This window comes from Natator depressus, chromosome 11 (assembly GCF_965152275.1).
Source record: "Natator depressus isolate rNatDep1 chromosome 11, rNatDep2.hap1, whole genome shotgun sequence".
NCBI classification, from domain to species: Eukaryota; Metazoa; Chordata; order Testudines; family Cheloniidae; genus Natator; species Natator depressus.
Window position 1 is genome coordinate 64,209,152 of NC_134244.1, and position 17,898 is coordinate 64,227,049.

General features: G+C 42.1%; 1 protein-coding gene across 12 annotated transcripts in view; it reads left to right on the top strand.

Moving 5' to 3' along the window:
• UNC80 (unc-80 homolog, NALCN channel complex subunit) overlaps window positions 1–17,898 on the top strand; it is a 197,555-nt gene that overhangs the window by 91,944 nt on the left and 87,713 nt on the right. For 7 of the 12 annotated variants that reach the window (XM_074968072.1, XM_074968080.1, XM_074968073.1 and 4 more), the window contains exons 23-26: window positions 6,081–6,293; window positions 11,206–11,377; window positions 14,197–14,330; window positions 17,676–17,841. In XM_074968072.1, coding sequence (XP_074824173.1) covers window positions 6,081–6,293; window positions 11,206–11,377; window positions 14,197–14,330; window positions 17,676–17,841 — 685 coding nt within the window. The remainder of the gene's footprint in view (window positions 1–6,080; window positions 6,294–11,205; window positions 11,378–14,196; window positions 14,331–17,675; window positions 17,842–17,898) is intronic. The other 5 variants (XM_074968077.1, XM_074968083.1, XM_074968078.1 and 2 more) reach the window with 1 other exon arrangement.

Genomic DNA, 17,898 nt, shown 5'->3' on the forward strand with positions numbered 1-17,898 from the left:
TCAGGAGGGGGGGATGAAAGAGGATAAAGTATGGGCCAGCTTAGATGAGAAACATTCACATAAAGAATCTGACACATCAGAAAAGGGCAGACAAATAAACAGTGACAAGTTTTTAAAGTGCTTGTACACAAATGCTAGAAGTCTAAATAATAAGATGGGTGAACTAGAGTGCCTTGTGTTAAAGGAGGATATTGATATAATAGGCATCACAGAAACCTGATGGAGTGAGGACAATCAATGGGACACAATCATTCCGGGGTATAAAATATATGGGAAGGACAGAACAGGTCATGCGTGGGGGAGTGGCACTATATGTGAAAGAAAAAGTAGAATCAAATGAAATAAAAATCTTAAATGAACCCACATGTTCCATAGAATCTCTATGGATAGTAATTCCATGCTCTAATAAGAATATAACAGTAGGGATCTATTATCGACCACCTGACCAGGTCAGTGATAGTGACGATGAAATGCTAAGGGAGATTAGAGAGGCTATCAAAATAAAGAACTCAGTAATAGTGGGGGATTTCAATTATCCCCATATTGACTGGGTACATGTCACCTCAGGACGAAATGCAGAGACAAAATTTCTCGATATTTTAAATGACTGCTTCTTGGAGCAACTGGTACAGGAACCCACAAGGGGAGAGGCAGGTCTCGATCTAGTCCTGAGTGGAGCGCAGGATCTGGTCCAAGAAGTAACTATAACAGGACTGCTTGGAAATAGTGACCATAATATAATAACATTTAACATTCCTGTGGTGGGAAGAACGCCTCAACAGCCCAACACTGTGGCATTTAATTTCAGAAAGGGGAGCTATTCAAAAATGAGGAGGTTAGTTAAACAGAAATTAAAAGGTACAGTGACTAGAGTGAAATCCCTGCAAGCTGCATGGACACTTTTCAAAGACACCATAATAGAGGCTCAATTTAAATGTATACCCCAAATTAAAAAACACAGTAAAAGAACTAAAAAAGAGCCACTGTGGCTTAACAACCATGTAAAAGAAGCAGTGAGAGATAAAATGGCATATTTTAAGAAGTGGAAGTCAAATCCTAGAGGTAAATAGAAAGGAGCATAAACACTGCCAAATTAAGTGTAAAAATGTAATAAGAAAAGCCAAAAAGGAGTTTGAAGAACAGCTAGCCAAAAACTCAAAAGGTAATAACAAAATGTTTTTTTAAAGTACATCAGAAGCAGGAAGCCAGTTAAACAACCAGTGGGGCCCCTAGACGATCGAGATACAAAAGGAGTACTTAAAGACGATAAAATCATCGCAGAGAAACTAAATGAATTCTTTGCTTCAGTCTTCATGGCTGAGGATGTTAGGGAGATTTCCAAACCTGAGCCATATTTTGTAGGTGACAAATCTGAGGAATTGTCACAGATTGAAGTGTCACTAGAGGAGGTTTTGGAATTAATTGAGAAACTTAACAGTAACAAGTCACCGGGACCAGATGGCATTCACCCAAGAGTTCTGAAGGAACTCAGATGTGAAATTGCGGAACTATTAACTATAGTTTGTAACCTGTCCTTTAAATTAGCTACTGTACCCAGTGACTGGAAGATAGCTAATGTAACGCCAATATTTAAAAAGGGCTCTAGAGTGATCCTGGCAATTACAGACCGGTAAGTCTAACATCAGTATCTGGCAAATTAGTTGAAAGAATAAAATTGTCAGACACATAGAAGAACATAAATTGTTGCGCAGAAGTCAACATGGTTTCTGTAAAGGGAGATCTTGTCTTACTAATCTATTAGAGTTCTTTGAGGGGACCAAAAACATGTGGTCGAGGGGGATCCAGTGGACATAGTGTACTTAAATTTCCAGAAAGCCTTTGACAAGGTCCCTCACCAAAGGCTCTTATGTAAATTAAGTTGTCATGGGATAAGAAGGAAGATTCTTTCATGGATTGAGAACCGGTTAAAAGACAGGGAAAAAAGGGTAGGAATAAATGATAAATTTTCAGAATGGGGAGGGATAACTAGTGGTGTTCCCCAAGGGTCAGTCCTAGGACCAATCCTATTCAATCTATGCATAAATGATCTGGAGAAAGGGGTAAACAGTGAGGTAGCAAAGTTTGCAGACGATAGTAAACTGCTCAAGATAGTTAAGACCAAAGCAAACTGAAGAACTTCAAAAAGATCTCACAAAACTAAGTGATTGGGCAACAAAATGGCAAATGAAATTTAATGTGGATAAATGTAAAGTAATACACATTGGAAAAAAATAATCCCAACTATACATACAATATGATGGGGGCTAATTTAGCTACAACTAATCTAGAGAAAGATCTTGGAGTCATCGTGGATAGTTCTCTAAGGTCATCCACGCAGTGTGCAGCAGCAGTCAAAAAAGCAAACGGGATGTTAGGAATCATTTAAAAAGGGATAGAGAATAAGACGGAGAAGATCTTATTGCCTTTATATAAATCCATGGTACGCCCACATCTTGAATACTGTGTACAGATGTGTCCCCTCATCTCAAAAAAGATATACTGGCATTAGAAAAGGTTCAGAAAAGGTCAACTAAAATGATTAGGGGTTTGGAACGGATCCCATATGAGGAGAGATTAAAGAGGCTAGGACTTTTCGGCTTGGAAAAGAGGAGACTAAGGGGGGATATGATAGAGATCTATAAAATCATGAGTGGTGTGGAGAAAGTGAATAAGGAAAAGTTATTTACTTGTTCCCATAATATAAGAACTAGGGGCCACCAAATGAAATTAATGGGCAGCAGGTTTAAAACAAATAAAAGGAAGTTCTTCTTCACTCAGCACACAGTCAACCTGTGGAACTCCTTGCCTGTGGAGGTTGTGAAGGCTAGCATTATAACAGGGTTTAAAAGAGAACTGGATAAATTCATGGAGGTTAAGTCCATTAATGGCTATTAGCCAGGATGAGTAAGGAATGTTGTCCCTAATCTCTGTTTGTCAGAGGGTGGAGATGGATGGCAGGAGAGAGATCACTAGATCATTACCTGTTAGGTTCACTCCCTCTGGGGCATTTGGCATTGGCCACTGTCGGTAGACAGGATACTGGGCTGGATGGACCTTTGGTCTGACCCAGTATGGCCATTCTTATGTTCTCCTGTAGTCCCAGAACGAAAAGGAGGTGTGAGTGGGTTTCAGATTGTTGTAACAAGCCATAAATCCAGTGTCTTTTAGACACTGATTTCAGTATCTAAAAAAGTTGTGAATTTAGGCTCCAAGGGTCATCTCTTGAAGGTGTTGTGAAGGTTGTCTTTGAGGATGATTACTGAGAGGTCAGAGTGATCATTCTCACACTGGAACCCATCCATACAGGGTATCATTAAACAATTACAACCATACTCTGTAGGGACCACATCCTGAAATAAATCTTTCCCAAACCCCCTCTTCTGGCCTTCAACCAACCCCCCAACCTCGCCACGCTCCTCATCAGAAGCAAGCTCCCCGTAGACCAGGACACCCCACCTCAAAATGGTACGAGACCCTCCCAGAACAACAAATGCAAAATCTGCAGACATATCTCCACTGCTGCAATGATCAATCCCCTGCTAGGGTGACCAGATAGAAAGTGTGAAAAATCGGGACGGGGGTGGGTGGTAATAGGAGTCTCAAATATTGGGACTGTCCCTATAAAATCGGGACATCTGGTCACCCTCCCCCTCCTCCCCACAACTCACCTTTCAAGATCCCTAGGTCCTTCACATGCCTATCACAAAATGTGGTGTGCTTCAGCCAGTGCACGAAATGCCACACTAACACCTACGGGAGTGAAACCAGATAATCACTATGCTCTTGAATGAACTCTCACAGAAAAATAATAAAAGACAAAAACACCTTATCACCCGTGGGTGAACACTTCACAAAATGATCGCACCATATCTGACCTCTCAGTCCTTGCCTTCAAAGGAAACCTGCACAACACCATCAAAAGATGAGTCTGGGAGCTTAAATGCATAACTTTGATTGACACTAAAAATGAATATGTGGTAACTACTTATGCTAAACATTCTGTTCCACCTTGTATTTAGCTGTGGCATTATGAGTGCTTTTCCCAGGCCTGAAGAAAAGCTGTGTTTAGCTTGAAAACTTGTCTCTTTCAGTGACAGAAGCTGGTACAATAAAAGATACTGCCTCACCCACCTTGTCTCTCTATTCCAGGTGGTAAAAACATTATTTATTTTGACAGTGATGTAAACTGGGTGTGGAAGGAGACTTCTAATTTCAAAGTTACAAATTACAGTTTCTATTTTTAAACATGTTGGCTAGACTTTTCAGAAGCCCCAAATTGGTCTAACTCTCTAACCTCTGAATCCAATCATAAAACTCCAATTGAATCTAATGGGAGCAGAGTTAGGCCAATGGCGAGTGCTTTTGAAATCCTACCTGTTAAATATGCAGACAGAAAAAAGAAAGATTGATCGCTAAACAAAAAACAGACAGGCAATGTAAAAAAAATCACTTAGCAGGGCCCAACCCTGCCAGGAGTCCTATCTATTTTGAGGCCACCTTATGTAATTTATTTGCAGTTCACTGGAACTTGTTTGTATTTGGTTGTTCACCTTATTTGTACTGTTTGTACTTCAATACCAGTTATTCACTTTCTATACTAATATTCAGAATTAAGCTTAAATCAAGCCCAAAAATAAAATTGGAAAAATACATATAACACTGAAAAGATTACGTTATTGCCAAATAAACCCTCAACATATTCATGAGGACAAGCACAGTGTCTTTTAAAATGGGGCATTTTAAATCAAATTCAGCTAAGATAGGTATAATTTCTCCCTGTTATGAAAAACAAATTTTCGGTATGTTGGGACACATATGAACAAATTTTACTTGAAAAAAATTAAGGCAAAAATTTTCAAACTTGGATACCTAATGTTAGGGCTTCGGGTCAAATTCTCTGCTGGCATTAATTGGCAGAGCTCTGCTGAAGTCAGTGGAGTTACACCGATTTATACCACCACAGAATTTGGTCCACCCATGTCTAATTGCTGTCAGCACAGAATGTGCTGGCCTCCATTTCAGCAAGCCTCCATGAAGGCATCCACACCCGTGTCACCCAGGCAGAACAAATCACGGTGCATGGAAATGCTGGTGTATATGTGCCCAAACTGGCATTTTTGTCTGCAGTATTTGTCTGCATGCTGATGTAAGCAGGTTGAAAATTTGGCTCACTGCTCTGGGAAAAGTTTCAGCTGGAATCTGTTTTATTTTTTGTCAGTTATACAAATTTCTGGATAAAAGGGTTTCTAATGAAGTAGGGAAACAGACAGTTAATTGTAGCATAGCGCAGTGTGCTGTTAAATACCGCCATAATAGATAAAGAAAAACACAGTGTCAAGAAGAGGCTGTATGCATGCCTTGATTTGCATACATATGTGTATATTTGTCTATGTTGTCACGTTATTTGCAAAAACCAATAAAATTGCTTCAAAAGAAGTGATCATTAGTGAGCAGGAGGGAATGGGCAGAAAATGGAAGTAAGTTCTATTATATCTGTGTGCACAGAAGTGAGAATTGATTTATTTATTTATATTACTGTTATTCTCTCCCTTCTAGCCAACCCAAAACATCTTAAGCATTTATATTGGTGTGTTGTAGATGATGGGGCCAGACACATAATTCACATCCGGATCTGAACTTTCCCAAGATTCAGGGGTGTTCAAATCTAGGGGTTTGATTCAGACACATCTCTGTTTATTTCACACTCTTAGCCAGCCCATCTTATCTGTCTCCATTATGAGTGAGGTATACCACCAGTTACAGAAAACAAGGGTGTCATTAAAGATGATTTGAAGGCAAGAGACACCCATTATTGTAACCACATTAATACCAATGTGGATCTTGCATTCCTCTAGTGGCTGAACCAGGTATAGAAATTTATACCTGGTCTGGTACCCTAAGTAATAGATGCAGAGGTCATGGGTTTGATACTAACAGAGAACCTACCTAAAGGATAATCACACTAACTGTGATCCTCCAGAGATAGCTGCTTTCCATTTGCAAACCAGTCCAGATAATGCCATCTCTTCAGTTAGATTGGTTGGTTCATAGTTTTTAATGTAATTTTGCAAACATTTCAGGAAGCTCCCGTAGTGGCAAGAGCAGCCCTTTTTCTCGAATGCGCTCGCTTCATTCACCGCTGCAATCGCGGCAACTGGCCAGAGTGGATGAAGGGGCACCATGTGAACATCACTAAGAAAGGCCTGTCCCGTGGACGTTCTCCAATAGTGGGGAACAAACGGAACCAGAAGCTGCAGTGGAACGCAGCCAAACTCTTCTACCAGTGGGGAGATGTAAGTTTTCACCTTTTTTTTTCTTTAAGCTAAAATAATCAAATGGCAATCAAATCAAGAGGAGTGGAGGGGCTCAAACTTTAATGTCCTTCCTCCTAGCATCCACTTTAGACATGTAGGTCCAGATCTTCAGCAGGTGCAAATCAGCCTGGTTCCATAGAAGCTATGCCAGGATATACCTGCTGAGTGCCTGGCCCTTATTGGAAGCTGCATCATGCAGCTGTTAGTTTGAAATGCTGGGGAAAACTCATTTTTACTCTTCTCATTTATTGCACTGCAGAGGTTCCAGCATTTTGAAGCCTGGGTATCTGGCTTTAAGTGAGTTTTGTGTTACCTTTCTGTTTTAATGAAAGCAAAGATATAGCATAATGAGTGTCAGGCCAAACAAAAAATAAATACGTAAATTGGAGTTTGTAAATAAAATGTTCCCCAGCCTATGGTCTTTATGTAAGCCTCTCCACATGGACAGCCAAACCAATCCATAATCCCCTTGGTTACTTCAGATACTGCCTCAAAAATCATTAAAAACAAATCATAGGCTTAAAAAAATACAGGCACTTGATGCAATTGCTCTGCACCTTCCAGGAGAGATCATCAGCACAGCCTTGCTCCCTCTATGTCTAATGTACCCTATTTGTGGAAAGGGCAGGGATTATGTACTCCTTTTATTTCCCATCATGCCTTATTCCAGGATAGGACTGCTTACATGGCTGCCTTGGTGGACTGCATCTCCCAGCTTGCTCTTTTCTCAAGGTTCTGAGAGAGGGAGACAGAGGTTGGCTGTAATCACCAGGAGCTAATTTGATCCCTCCCCATGGAGCCAGGGTCAGCAGCAATATGAATTTCAAACTGTTTCTTCCTCACAGTCCGGGCATCCGCTGTCCACAGGAATTGTTAAAAGCTATGCTGGAATGGAATATTGCTTGGTCCACGAGGGTTCCCTTCCCAAACCTCAAAGGGCCTGTGTGTACTGTTGCAGCAATTTGGTACTTGCACTTTTTTTCCCTAGGCATTTTCATCCATCTCAAGGTGGGCTTTTCTGGTTTCACAGTGACAGACTGAAGGGAGCCTCCAGATCTGTGACTCTGGAGAACAAGATTCCAAAGACCCAATGTCTGTGATGTGAGAGCAGCAGTTCATGCCAAGGAAACTAGTTGGTGCTATTGCCAATGAGCAGACACTGAAAACGAATAATTGATTACCTCAGTACAAAGGCTCTTCAGTGTTTTGAGATGCTGGGCTTTCTCCTGCCCGAAGGTAACAAGGAGGGGGCCATGAAATCCTGATGGCTCTGGCTTCCATTGGCATTTGCTGCATCCCTGCTGATTTACTAACATAGCTGAGAAGTAAATACACAGAATTTGCATTTGTGTAAATACTTTTATTTAAGCACGTAGTTGTGTGAGTCAGAACTAGCTATCCTGCTCAAGAAAGGTAGAAAAACCTGCAGCAACAGAAATCAGTGGTACGCTGCAAGAGAGAGTTCAGGGACACCCTGCAACTCAAATTGAAGACATTTCAGGGTTACTCCTCCATCCCCCTTCTCCCAACTCTGGCCACTCACCCACAAAGGAGAGCTGTGAAATACTGAGGAGGGAGGGTCCTGTGATTTACCCCCTTTCTTTGTCTCTAGTGCCTCCTTTCTCCTCACCCTGTAATATTAATTACAGATATGGGTTACAGTCACCAAAGGTGAAATCCCCCCCCATGTCCCCAGTGGTATCGGTGATGTTCGTGAAGGGCACAGTGTATAAAGACAGCAATTACTCTAAAGAGAAGCTTTGCAATGGTGAAAAGCTGTGGTTCTCGTTAGCCTTCAGACACATTCTGTCATCACACTAGGTTATAAGGATATTGTCAATGTTAGGGGCTTGGGGATTTTTATAGCTTTCAGTTTATTATTTTTTAGCTTCTGTTTTATTTCTAATTCCCTTTTGGAGGCTTTTACATAAAATGTCTTTCCCTGCAGCAAATACTGATTTTTTTTTATCTTATGGGTTTCAAATACAGCAGGCGCCAACATAGCTCTCTTGTGTTTACCTCTCCCGGCACCGTACCACATGTTTGTGGAAATGGGCTCAGCTCTTGGAGTTGAATTTTTGAGCTAATTGCTTAGCAGCAGTTGTGCAGAGGAAGCACACTCTTCTGTTATTATTGTTAATTATTACTTGCACCTCTCCCTCTCTTTTTTACATTATTTTAAAGTAGGGGAAAATTCAGAGCCAACTCTTGACAGTGTCACATTTCCCCATATTTAACACCCGTCTGGTGCTCTTGGAAGGTGCCATATTGACATGCATCCCTGGAGACTTAAGTCTTCTGTTTATCTACAGAGCCAGGGTAGCATGGTCAGCACCTCCCTTTGACCTAGGACCATTTTCTTGGTGATGGCTGAGGAGCACACAACACGTTTCAGGAGGGGGCTCCAAAGGCAGCTTTTGTGTTGTCTCAATTCTGAGCTAACTGTATGCAAGGCTGGTCCTCTGGTGTAACCTGTGACAGCAGCTTCGAAGGCGTTTTAAACTATGCTGGCTACTAATGACCTCAAGAGGCCACTGTGCTAGCTGGGGATTGCCTAGGTATAAGGAAGCTCAGGTCCTATCCCTTCACCTGACCCTCCCAACTGTGTCAGCATCAGGGAACATAAGAGCCACTACATTCAGCTCCGTGCCACCAGAGGATCCCTGTGCAACCCATAACTTGCAACCCTGGTTCAAGAGCCACTTAGCAGTGGGACATGAAGCTTCTGTACCACAAGGGAGATTCTGGGTCAAAGTCAACAGGACTGGGAGGGCAGGTCACTCTCAAAGCCCATTTAGTCCCTGGCCTCTTCCTTCAGATTGCCAGCAAGGTTGCTGAGTTATGCTAACTGTGGTGATGTTTTTTCTAGGAGGTACACTTGAGCACTGAGAGTCATTCAGATACTGCAGTGGGGGTGCCATTATAAAACCCTGGGTTAGATAAAGAATTAGCCTCAGGCCACCAGCCCATAATAGCCCTCCCATAATAACAACTTTAAGTCTCTACTGACCTGGGCAAGATTCAGAATGCCACTAAAAGTGATGGGCCCATTACTAATCCCCTGAATCAACCAATCCAATCCCACTAGTGACATTGTCTTTTTAAATGACAGACTTTTCAGTCTGTTCTGATCAGTCTAGTCTATCATTGCCTGTGGCTTCTTTTGTTAAGCTGCCTTCGTCTACGTGGGGATATATTGCTCTATCCATTATCTAGGCTAGCCCAAGATAACTCTGGCAGTCAGGAATTTAGTACAAATTAGCATTATTAGTTAGGTTGCTGTGTAATTATAGCTGATTGTTATATCATCAGTCAGGGTAGACAACAGCAGTAGTAATGAGTGGTAAATTTATTGCATCTTTGAAAACCAAGCAAGACATTTCTTCCTTAAATAACTGAAGTGAGGAGAGAGAAAATGGTATGAAGGATTTTAGAGTTTACTCAGTGATGTGTAACCTCACAGACAGCTGAGATTGACAACCGTCCAGATCAGCTTGCAGACCACACAGTTCCACATTCTCCATACAAAGTCTATCATCTCCATTTTAACAGCAACTGCTTAGTAGCAATAGGAATGAGCCTTAATCATACCTATTTGTGACTGCTTTTCTTTCTCTGCTTCACTTCAGTTTAGGCAGATAAATTATATGATGCTGGTACGTCAGTTCTGAGATTCAGGGGGTCAGAAAATCAGCTTTAGCCTGTCTCTCAGGAACTCCCTCTAAATCCAAGAGGGCCTCAGTGCCAAATTGTTGTTAAAACAAAGAAATGACTCCCATTTGCTATCTTACAAAATGATGCTATAGCAAAGTAAAATGTTCCATGTGATTTTCCATGTTCTCTTAGATGTACGTTGCTTACATACAGCATCACTTTGGGAAAAAAACCTCAGGAGTTCTGCAATGGTCTTAATGTTAAGCATTCTGCTTGCTAATCGACCCAGCTGTGGCATTGCCCTCAGAACCTCGCTACCCTAACATTCAGTAACGAGGCCATTAGAGCGGTTTTTGTTTGTTTGTTTGTTTGACTGGAGAAAAAAATTTTTAGATTTATGTTTTTTTCCTTCAGTGGGAATCTCTGTCTCCTAGCTGCTTTATATGTCCCCCCTCACTATCTGAGCGCCTCACAATCTGTAATGTATTTATCCTCACAACACCCTGTGAAGTAGGGCAGTGCTGTTATCCCCATTTTATAGATGGGAACTGAGACATAGAAAGGCTAAGGGCCAAATTTTTAAAGGTATTTAGGTGCCAAACTCCCATTGAAATCTATGGGAGTTAGCTGCCTAAATGTCTTTAAAAATCTGGGCCTAAATGACTTGCCCAAGGTCACCCAGGAGTCTCTGGTGGAGCAGAAAATTCAACCCCAGTCTCCTAAATTCCAGGCTGTATCCTAACCACCAGACCATCCTTCCTCAGCAGAAAATCTTCAGCAGAAGGATGGGACGTATCACTGCATAATTTTGATGAAAAAAGAGGCAGGGGAAGGAGGAGAGGTGGGGGTGGGAAGAGGCGGGGCTGGAGTCGGGCCCTGGGGGCAGGGGTGGAGTGGGGGTGGAGCCTGGAGCATGGTCGGGGGTTGAGCACCCCCCAGCAGTTTGAAAAATCAGTGCCTGTAGTTTCAACCAAATATAAACACTTTTTCCAAATTTTGATAACGGTTCAAAATTTTGACCAAAAATAAAAGAAAATACTTGCAATTTGTTTGGTGGTGATTCCGGCCCTCCCCCCCAACCCACAGTTTTCTCAATTGCTCTAGTGATTTTAAAAAATGACAAAATGTTTTGTTCTTAACATGAAATTTCCAGCTGCCTCAGAATGAGCAAGATCCAGGTGAATCCCCTCCGGTCCTCATTCCCTTGTGCTTTCTTTTCCTTCCTTCTTGCCGGCAGGCAATTGGCATCCGACTCAACGAGCTGTGCCACAGTGAGAGTGAGAGCCCGGCCAACCTGCTGGGCCTCATTTATGATGAGGAGGCCAAGCGGAGACTGAGAAAGGAGGATGAGGAGGAAGACTTTTTAGATGACAGTAAGGAGACTCCCTTTACTACAAGAACCCCCGCTTGTAAGAACCTCTGCTTTAGGAGCACTTAATTTTTCTTCTTCTCTTTCATATTCTTGCCACCCAACTGTATTCCCCACCAATTCCCTTCCCTTTCTTTCTGTGCCTGATGTAAAATATACCATATGAGTAGGAGCAATAAGAGACAATGAAAATAATAGCATCTAAAACACAGGCAAGTGAGTTGCAATTACTGTAGACTGCGATTATAAATAAATCTGATCAATCTTTTATATCTAGGCTCAAGTGCTTGTACACCATTCTGACTCCCCTTCTTCGAAGACATCCTTAGCAAAACCTAAAAACCACATTTTTTGCAAAATCAGCTACATCTGAATTTTCTTAATATTGAAGGAGCAGATCCTCAGATGGTGTAAATTGGCATAGCTGCACCAAATGCTTTGAATTTAAGTATTTTAATGTCCATGTATTGATTCTAACACAAAAATATAGTGAGGTGGTACAGAAAGTATCATTAAAAAACATACAATGCACCAAATCACTGAAATAAACACATTTTAAGGACATTGACAGATTCTAAAATTGTGATGTGATCTGTAATCAGAATAAACAAAATCACATCACATATAGACATAGGCTACAGGTGAAGATAGCAATGAACATTATATCCTCTCCAAACACCATTTGTATATGTGTGGTCTGTAATGTACTGGCTTGTGTGTATGTGTACTACTGTTTTTTCACTGAATGTAATATATAAGTGCTGTTTATGTATCTATTGGCTTCCTTTTTATGGTTAAGGAGCTGCTCTTTTCACTGCATAATGACCACTCTGCTAGAGGCAATTGAATTGTACTCCTGTGAAATCACTGAGAGGAGAATCAGGTCCTAAGTATCTGAATTTCCTTCCCAGCGCTTTGTAATATGCCATTTGCTCCTGACCACAGTACCTTAGCCGAAGTGGCCATGGATAGCTGTACTGGGCCAAATTCTGCTTTATGCTGGTACACATGAAGGGGTGGAATGAACAAGGGGTGGAGCCTTCCCCTACATACCTTGAATGACCCATGAGAGGCTAGGCAGAACTGCAGTTTGAGAGAGCCTGGACTGTTCCATTCTTTCTCCACCAGGGGTGCCAGGTACTCCAAAAGGACAGGTGGGTAGGAGGCAGGGCCACTGTGTCGGATAGGTCCATGGTGGAAGCTAGCAGACCGCACCCCATGAAGCAGTGTAGAAGCAGGAGTGCTCTCTCTACATGCCAGGGAGTTCAGAATGTCACTCAGCCTCCACACTATGGCTTCGTCTACACTGGGTGTTTTGCTGGCATAACTGTGACGGTCAGCAGTATGAAAACAAATCACACCCCTTAGCTGAATGTCAGAAGCAACTATGCTGACAGAAAAGTGCTTCTGTCCATTTAGCTAATGACCTTTGGGGCAGAGGCCATTATGCTGGCAAAACTCCTTCTGTTGGCTTACACTGCGTCCCCACTAGGAGGCTGTGCTGGCATGGCTCTGCCAGCCAAGGCTCTGCAGTGTAGACAAGTCCTAAGACAAAGTACTTCCTTGAGCTTCCTCTGAGAACCTTTGCGTGCCCCAGTGTATCTGCCTGTTCAGATCATTTTAGTTCCTGTGAACTCCATCACTCGTGGCAGGAGAAATAAACAAGGAGCCTGCAAGCGAGGTAAACATAATTAGGCTTTGTCTGGTAGCCTATAGCGTCCTCTCCATTCCTGAAACGTTCCCTTGTTGGTTCAGTTTCTGCGTGCTTCTTTGTGCAACACGACAGGATCAGACGTGAGAAAAACGAGGGGGAACATAAAATATCTCCAAAAGACATTTGGATGGTTCATTAAGTGACAAGCCCAAAGCATTCCAAAAAAATCAGGATCGTTAGCAGTTTCAAGGGACCCCAAAACAACTACCAGCTTTTTTTCCTTCTGTATGTTAGCCCAAAAAATTCTTTGCAAATTGGTCAAGGTCACAAGAACACTTCCTTGTCTTCAAGGTTTGGATGGGTGTTGGACCAGTGGAAAAATATCATGAACATAGATTTTGAAGCTGAGCATATAGACTCCATTTCAGCAAAGCCACTTACACATGTGCTTAACTTTAAGCATGTGAGTAGTCCCATTTGTGTAAAGTCAAGCATGCCTGTAAATACTTCTTTAATGAATCCCTCTTTAATGGAAATTTGTACCTTACTAATTTCTAAACACTTGATGGTGCAATAACTACATGTTGTTGTCCCATCTCTAAATGACATTTGTATTCATTATGTAGAACAAAGTTGCAGGGCTGCTGTCTTATTTAGTCTTCTGGACAGTTATTAACAGTAAGCACAGTACTTGTATGTTGACTGTTCACAATGATGTGTATGATTTTAAAAAGAACAAGCGTGACAATGATGCTACCCTTTCCCAAGATTATTGCCCTGATAATCTCACTTAAGATGGCTGCTGATTTGGTATTGGTTTGAGTTCATCTTCATTTAGGACACAAGCTTAGCCATAATTGCAATCTATTTGGCTGGATGCAAAGGTATAAAGGACATGAGAGTATCTGTTTCTAAATCTGTATTGTGCTAATATATAGTATTGTATGTAGAGTTTATATTTTGAGACCACTTCGAGTTAGCAGATGTTTTGATAACAACGTACCACACAGTATATGGGATTTGTGCTGACAGATAGATACGTGCATGGATCTGTCCTTTTAATATTAGAAAAGTAATATAGGAGTCTAGAATTTAATCATAACACTTTTCATATGCACCTTGCATTGTGCACCATGTGTGTCCATCAATTCTTGGTTCCAAATTTTGTATCATGTTTTCTCTTACCAAGCAAATCTCATTTCCAGGCACTGTGAACCCTACCAAATGTGGTTGTCCTTTTGCCCTGAAGATGGCAGCATGCCAGCTTCTCTTGGAGATCACCACCTTTCTTCGAGAGACCTTTCCCTACATGCCCAGGCCACGTACTGAGCCTCTCCTGGTAAGTGAGCCAGAGGAATTAGAGATGAAGAAGTTCCCATGAGGTTATTTTCCTCATACACCTGATGAAAAGGATAGATTGGTGGCAGGGATTTAATTGCGGTGAAGTTTCCACAGAAGGCTGAACGATTAAGACACACCATTTCCATTAATGTTAATGAGAGTCTTAGACCCAAATCTCAGTATGTCACTAATGGCAATATACCTGACAGGCTGCCATGATGTGGCATCACAGCAGTTAGAGTTTGAAGTTGGTTGCTAAAATATTTTACAGACCTCCAATGGAGTGAATCAGCCAAAAGGAGGAAATCAGCGTGGCTCTTTGTTGACATTTTCACTATGTAATAAATGGCAGCGTTATAAAACAGTGTTACAAAACTACAGGGTCTTAGAGGTGGAAATGCATCTTACTAAAACAGATATATTGAAAGTAAGAACATCCTGGGTAATTAGGATCTGTAGGAATCTGTGTCTTTGAGCCACACAGAAATGCTGCCGATTAAGAAGTTTTCAAACTCTGCTATGGGAGAAGAAGAGAAGGACTTGTTTTATAGTGTGAAGCTGGAAGAAAACTTAGTCTCGCTGTGTAAGAATCTATCAGAAATAATAGCATTAGCCTGACAGTTTGAATCTTATACAAGTGCTGAACAATTATGGCCCTAACATTCAGGAAATAAGGTGAACTGAGTATTATGTTTTGAGTTAGAAATGGGTTAATGGGGGTTTCTTTGCACAAAGAAAACTTTCTGGCTTGCTTGTGCTTTTAAAGAGAATTGGGCGTATGAAGATTTGGTTCCTTTTTGATGTTGTTGCTGTTAAAGCCAAGTTGCTAGTAGAGCAACTTTTTACAGACATAAACCTGGATAAGAGCCTGAGTTACGTCTGCAGTGAAAACGTTCCCTAAAGGAGTGGTTGATTCCGAGATGTTCTAAGCATTTGCAGATTCCACACATGTCAGTGGGGCCTTGTCTAGACTAGAGGACTAAACCGTTTGTATCTGACCCAATAATGATGAGCCAGTTTACCCACCAACAGTTCCCTCCACACCCTCCGGCAGCCAACCTCCCCACTCCTCACCTCCTTCTCCCCCGCCTGAGCACGGCGCGTCCCTGCTCCTCCCTTTCCCACCTGCCCGCTGCCTAACAGCTGTTTGGCGCCACTTAGGACTTTCCGGAAGGGACGCAGCACGCTCTGGGGAGGAGGCGGAGAAGATGCGGGGAAGGAGCAGGGTGGGGCTGGGTGGGAAGAGGCGGGGTGGGGGAGTCAGGCACCCACTGGGCAGAGGGGAAGTCGGCGCCTATGGGCTGATTTGCTTTAAGTTTTGCCTTGTATTCCAAAACCATTTCAGTTGCAATGTGGTCTGAATGCCTCTCTCACAGTTCCTGGGTCATCTACCACAAGCAGTATGTTGTGGGAGTTTTCATAAAGCCAAAGGTACACTGGGGGGGTCAATGAAAGATGTATTGAACCCTTTCAGCTAGTCTGCATCCACATTTGTTCAGATTAAACCAGTTAAACTGGGATTTTCAGCGCTGCCTAATGGAGTTGATGTGCCCAATTCCCAGTGAACTGAGGTGTCCAACTCCCCAGACGCTCCTTTGAAAATCCAGCCTTAAACTGATTGTTAAGCAAGTGGAAAAGTCATCTGTTCTTATCACTTATTATATCATCTGTTGGACCATTTAGGTGGTTTTCTGAGGGGCTGCAAAGTGTTCTACAAGTGTTCTAAGGGCTGTAACTGGTCTAATTTCTCTCATGCAAAGCAATTACACATGTTCAGCACCACTAAGTCTGTACTATTTCTACTCTTTTGTATGTTTGTGTGTTTGTTTTTGTGTTTGGGAAAATTCACTTTTTTCAAAGCAGCTTTTAATGTAACAGAACGTCACACACTCCTATTAACTGCCAGTAACTTCAGTAGGAGTTACAGGTGTACAGCCATGGACGAAATCTCCTGAGTGTGAGATAAGAAACTGATATTTCCTCATGATTAACTTTTTTGATTGTTTTAAGACAGTTTACTGCAGGGGTAGTCTGTAGGCAGACCGTGTGCCAAATCCGGACCACCAGATGCTTTTGAACAGACCCAAAAATCTTTTTATTTACTTATTATCATTATTGTTATTGTTTTTGTATTATTTTCTCCGGAGTCTGGACCTTGACTATACCTTGGCCAAGAAATTTGGATCTTGACAAAAAATAATTGATTACCCCTCATTTACCATAACACTTCTTCCTCTGTTAAGCCTGACAAATAGCTCTGCCATTTTACATTTCTATACCCTAGTGGTTTTCATGAGGAACAATCTCCAAGATATCAGTGTCACCAAGTGGATGTTGTGTATAAAATTATAAACGAGTGGGGCTTTTTAACTGCACTCACTGTATGTGCTTCTCACCAGCCATTTTGAAAACAGAACCCTATGTGTTTAACCTGCCTTTTTTTCAGTCTCTGCTAAGGGAAATGGATGTGTATATCTGAATACTGGTATAATTGTAATGTTGCCCCTTTGGATCGAATGGTTCATCAGTGTTCAGGGCATTGCAGGGCTGTTTCTGCCAGGAGGAGAAATGGATGATCCAAGTCGGGTGCTGTCCTGTTTGTTTACCAAGAAAGAACACACAGTCCTGTTTTCTTGAAAGCAGCAGAAGCAAACAGCAGGCAGTTTCCTTGCTCGCTATTTACAGGTCTGCCTCTCTAGTCAGTTCTGTGCCCAAGGAGCTCTGTCTCTCTACTCTCTTTGAGGGCCATGCTCACGACTGCTTCTCTTGCTGTCTGCTGGCGTTTTCTTTGTTTTTCTGCCTCTGACGCATGCATGCGCACATACACACGCACACATAGCCAGCTGCAAGCAATCCCCTATCCCCACTGTGTTTGTCACCAGTCCCAGGGAAATCCCCCTGACCACACAGTTCATGCAGCCTAGTGGCTCAGGCAGCACCCTCCTGGTGGTTCCAAATATCAGTACATACAGGGGCATTATATTGCTCTATCCATTTAGCCTGAAAGAAGGGTGATTAGCATACCCATCGTCTTTAACCAGATCTGTGATCGTCTATAGATCAGAGGCCCAGTTGATGGCAGCTATTAATATCTTCCAGCAGAACAATATCCCCTTGCATTGAGTATACAGTAGCTGAGATCCAAATTCAGTCAGGATTTGAAAATGTGTCAGTGTAGGTTAGCTATGAAGGGATTAGGTTAACTGGAAATTTAGTTCCAGATGGTAGAAGTAGGATTTCCATTTGAGGGCAGGTCTTGCTATAATGGTAATTCTTTGTTGCTGGAGAAAAGTATAAGAGCTTACGCTATTCACATGTTTCTATGGTCCACATGATGCGACAGGACCTGGAGAGCTGCAGGTTGCGTCTGGACCCTGAGCTGGACAGGCACAGGTATGAGAGGAAGATCAGCTTTGCTGGGATTCTGGATGAAAATGAAGATTCAAAAGACTCCCTGCACAGCAGCAGCCACACGCTCAAATCTGACACTGGCTGCGAAGAGAAGAAAGGTTTGTCAGTAGAGTGAAGCTTTCATGTTGTCAGGGCTTGTTATGTGATGCTGTATT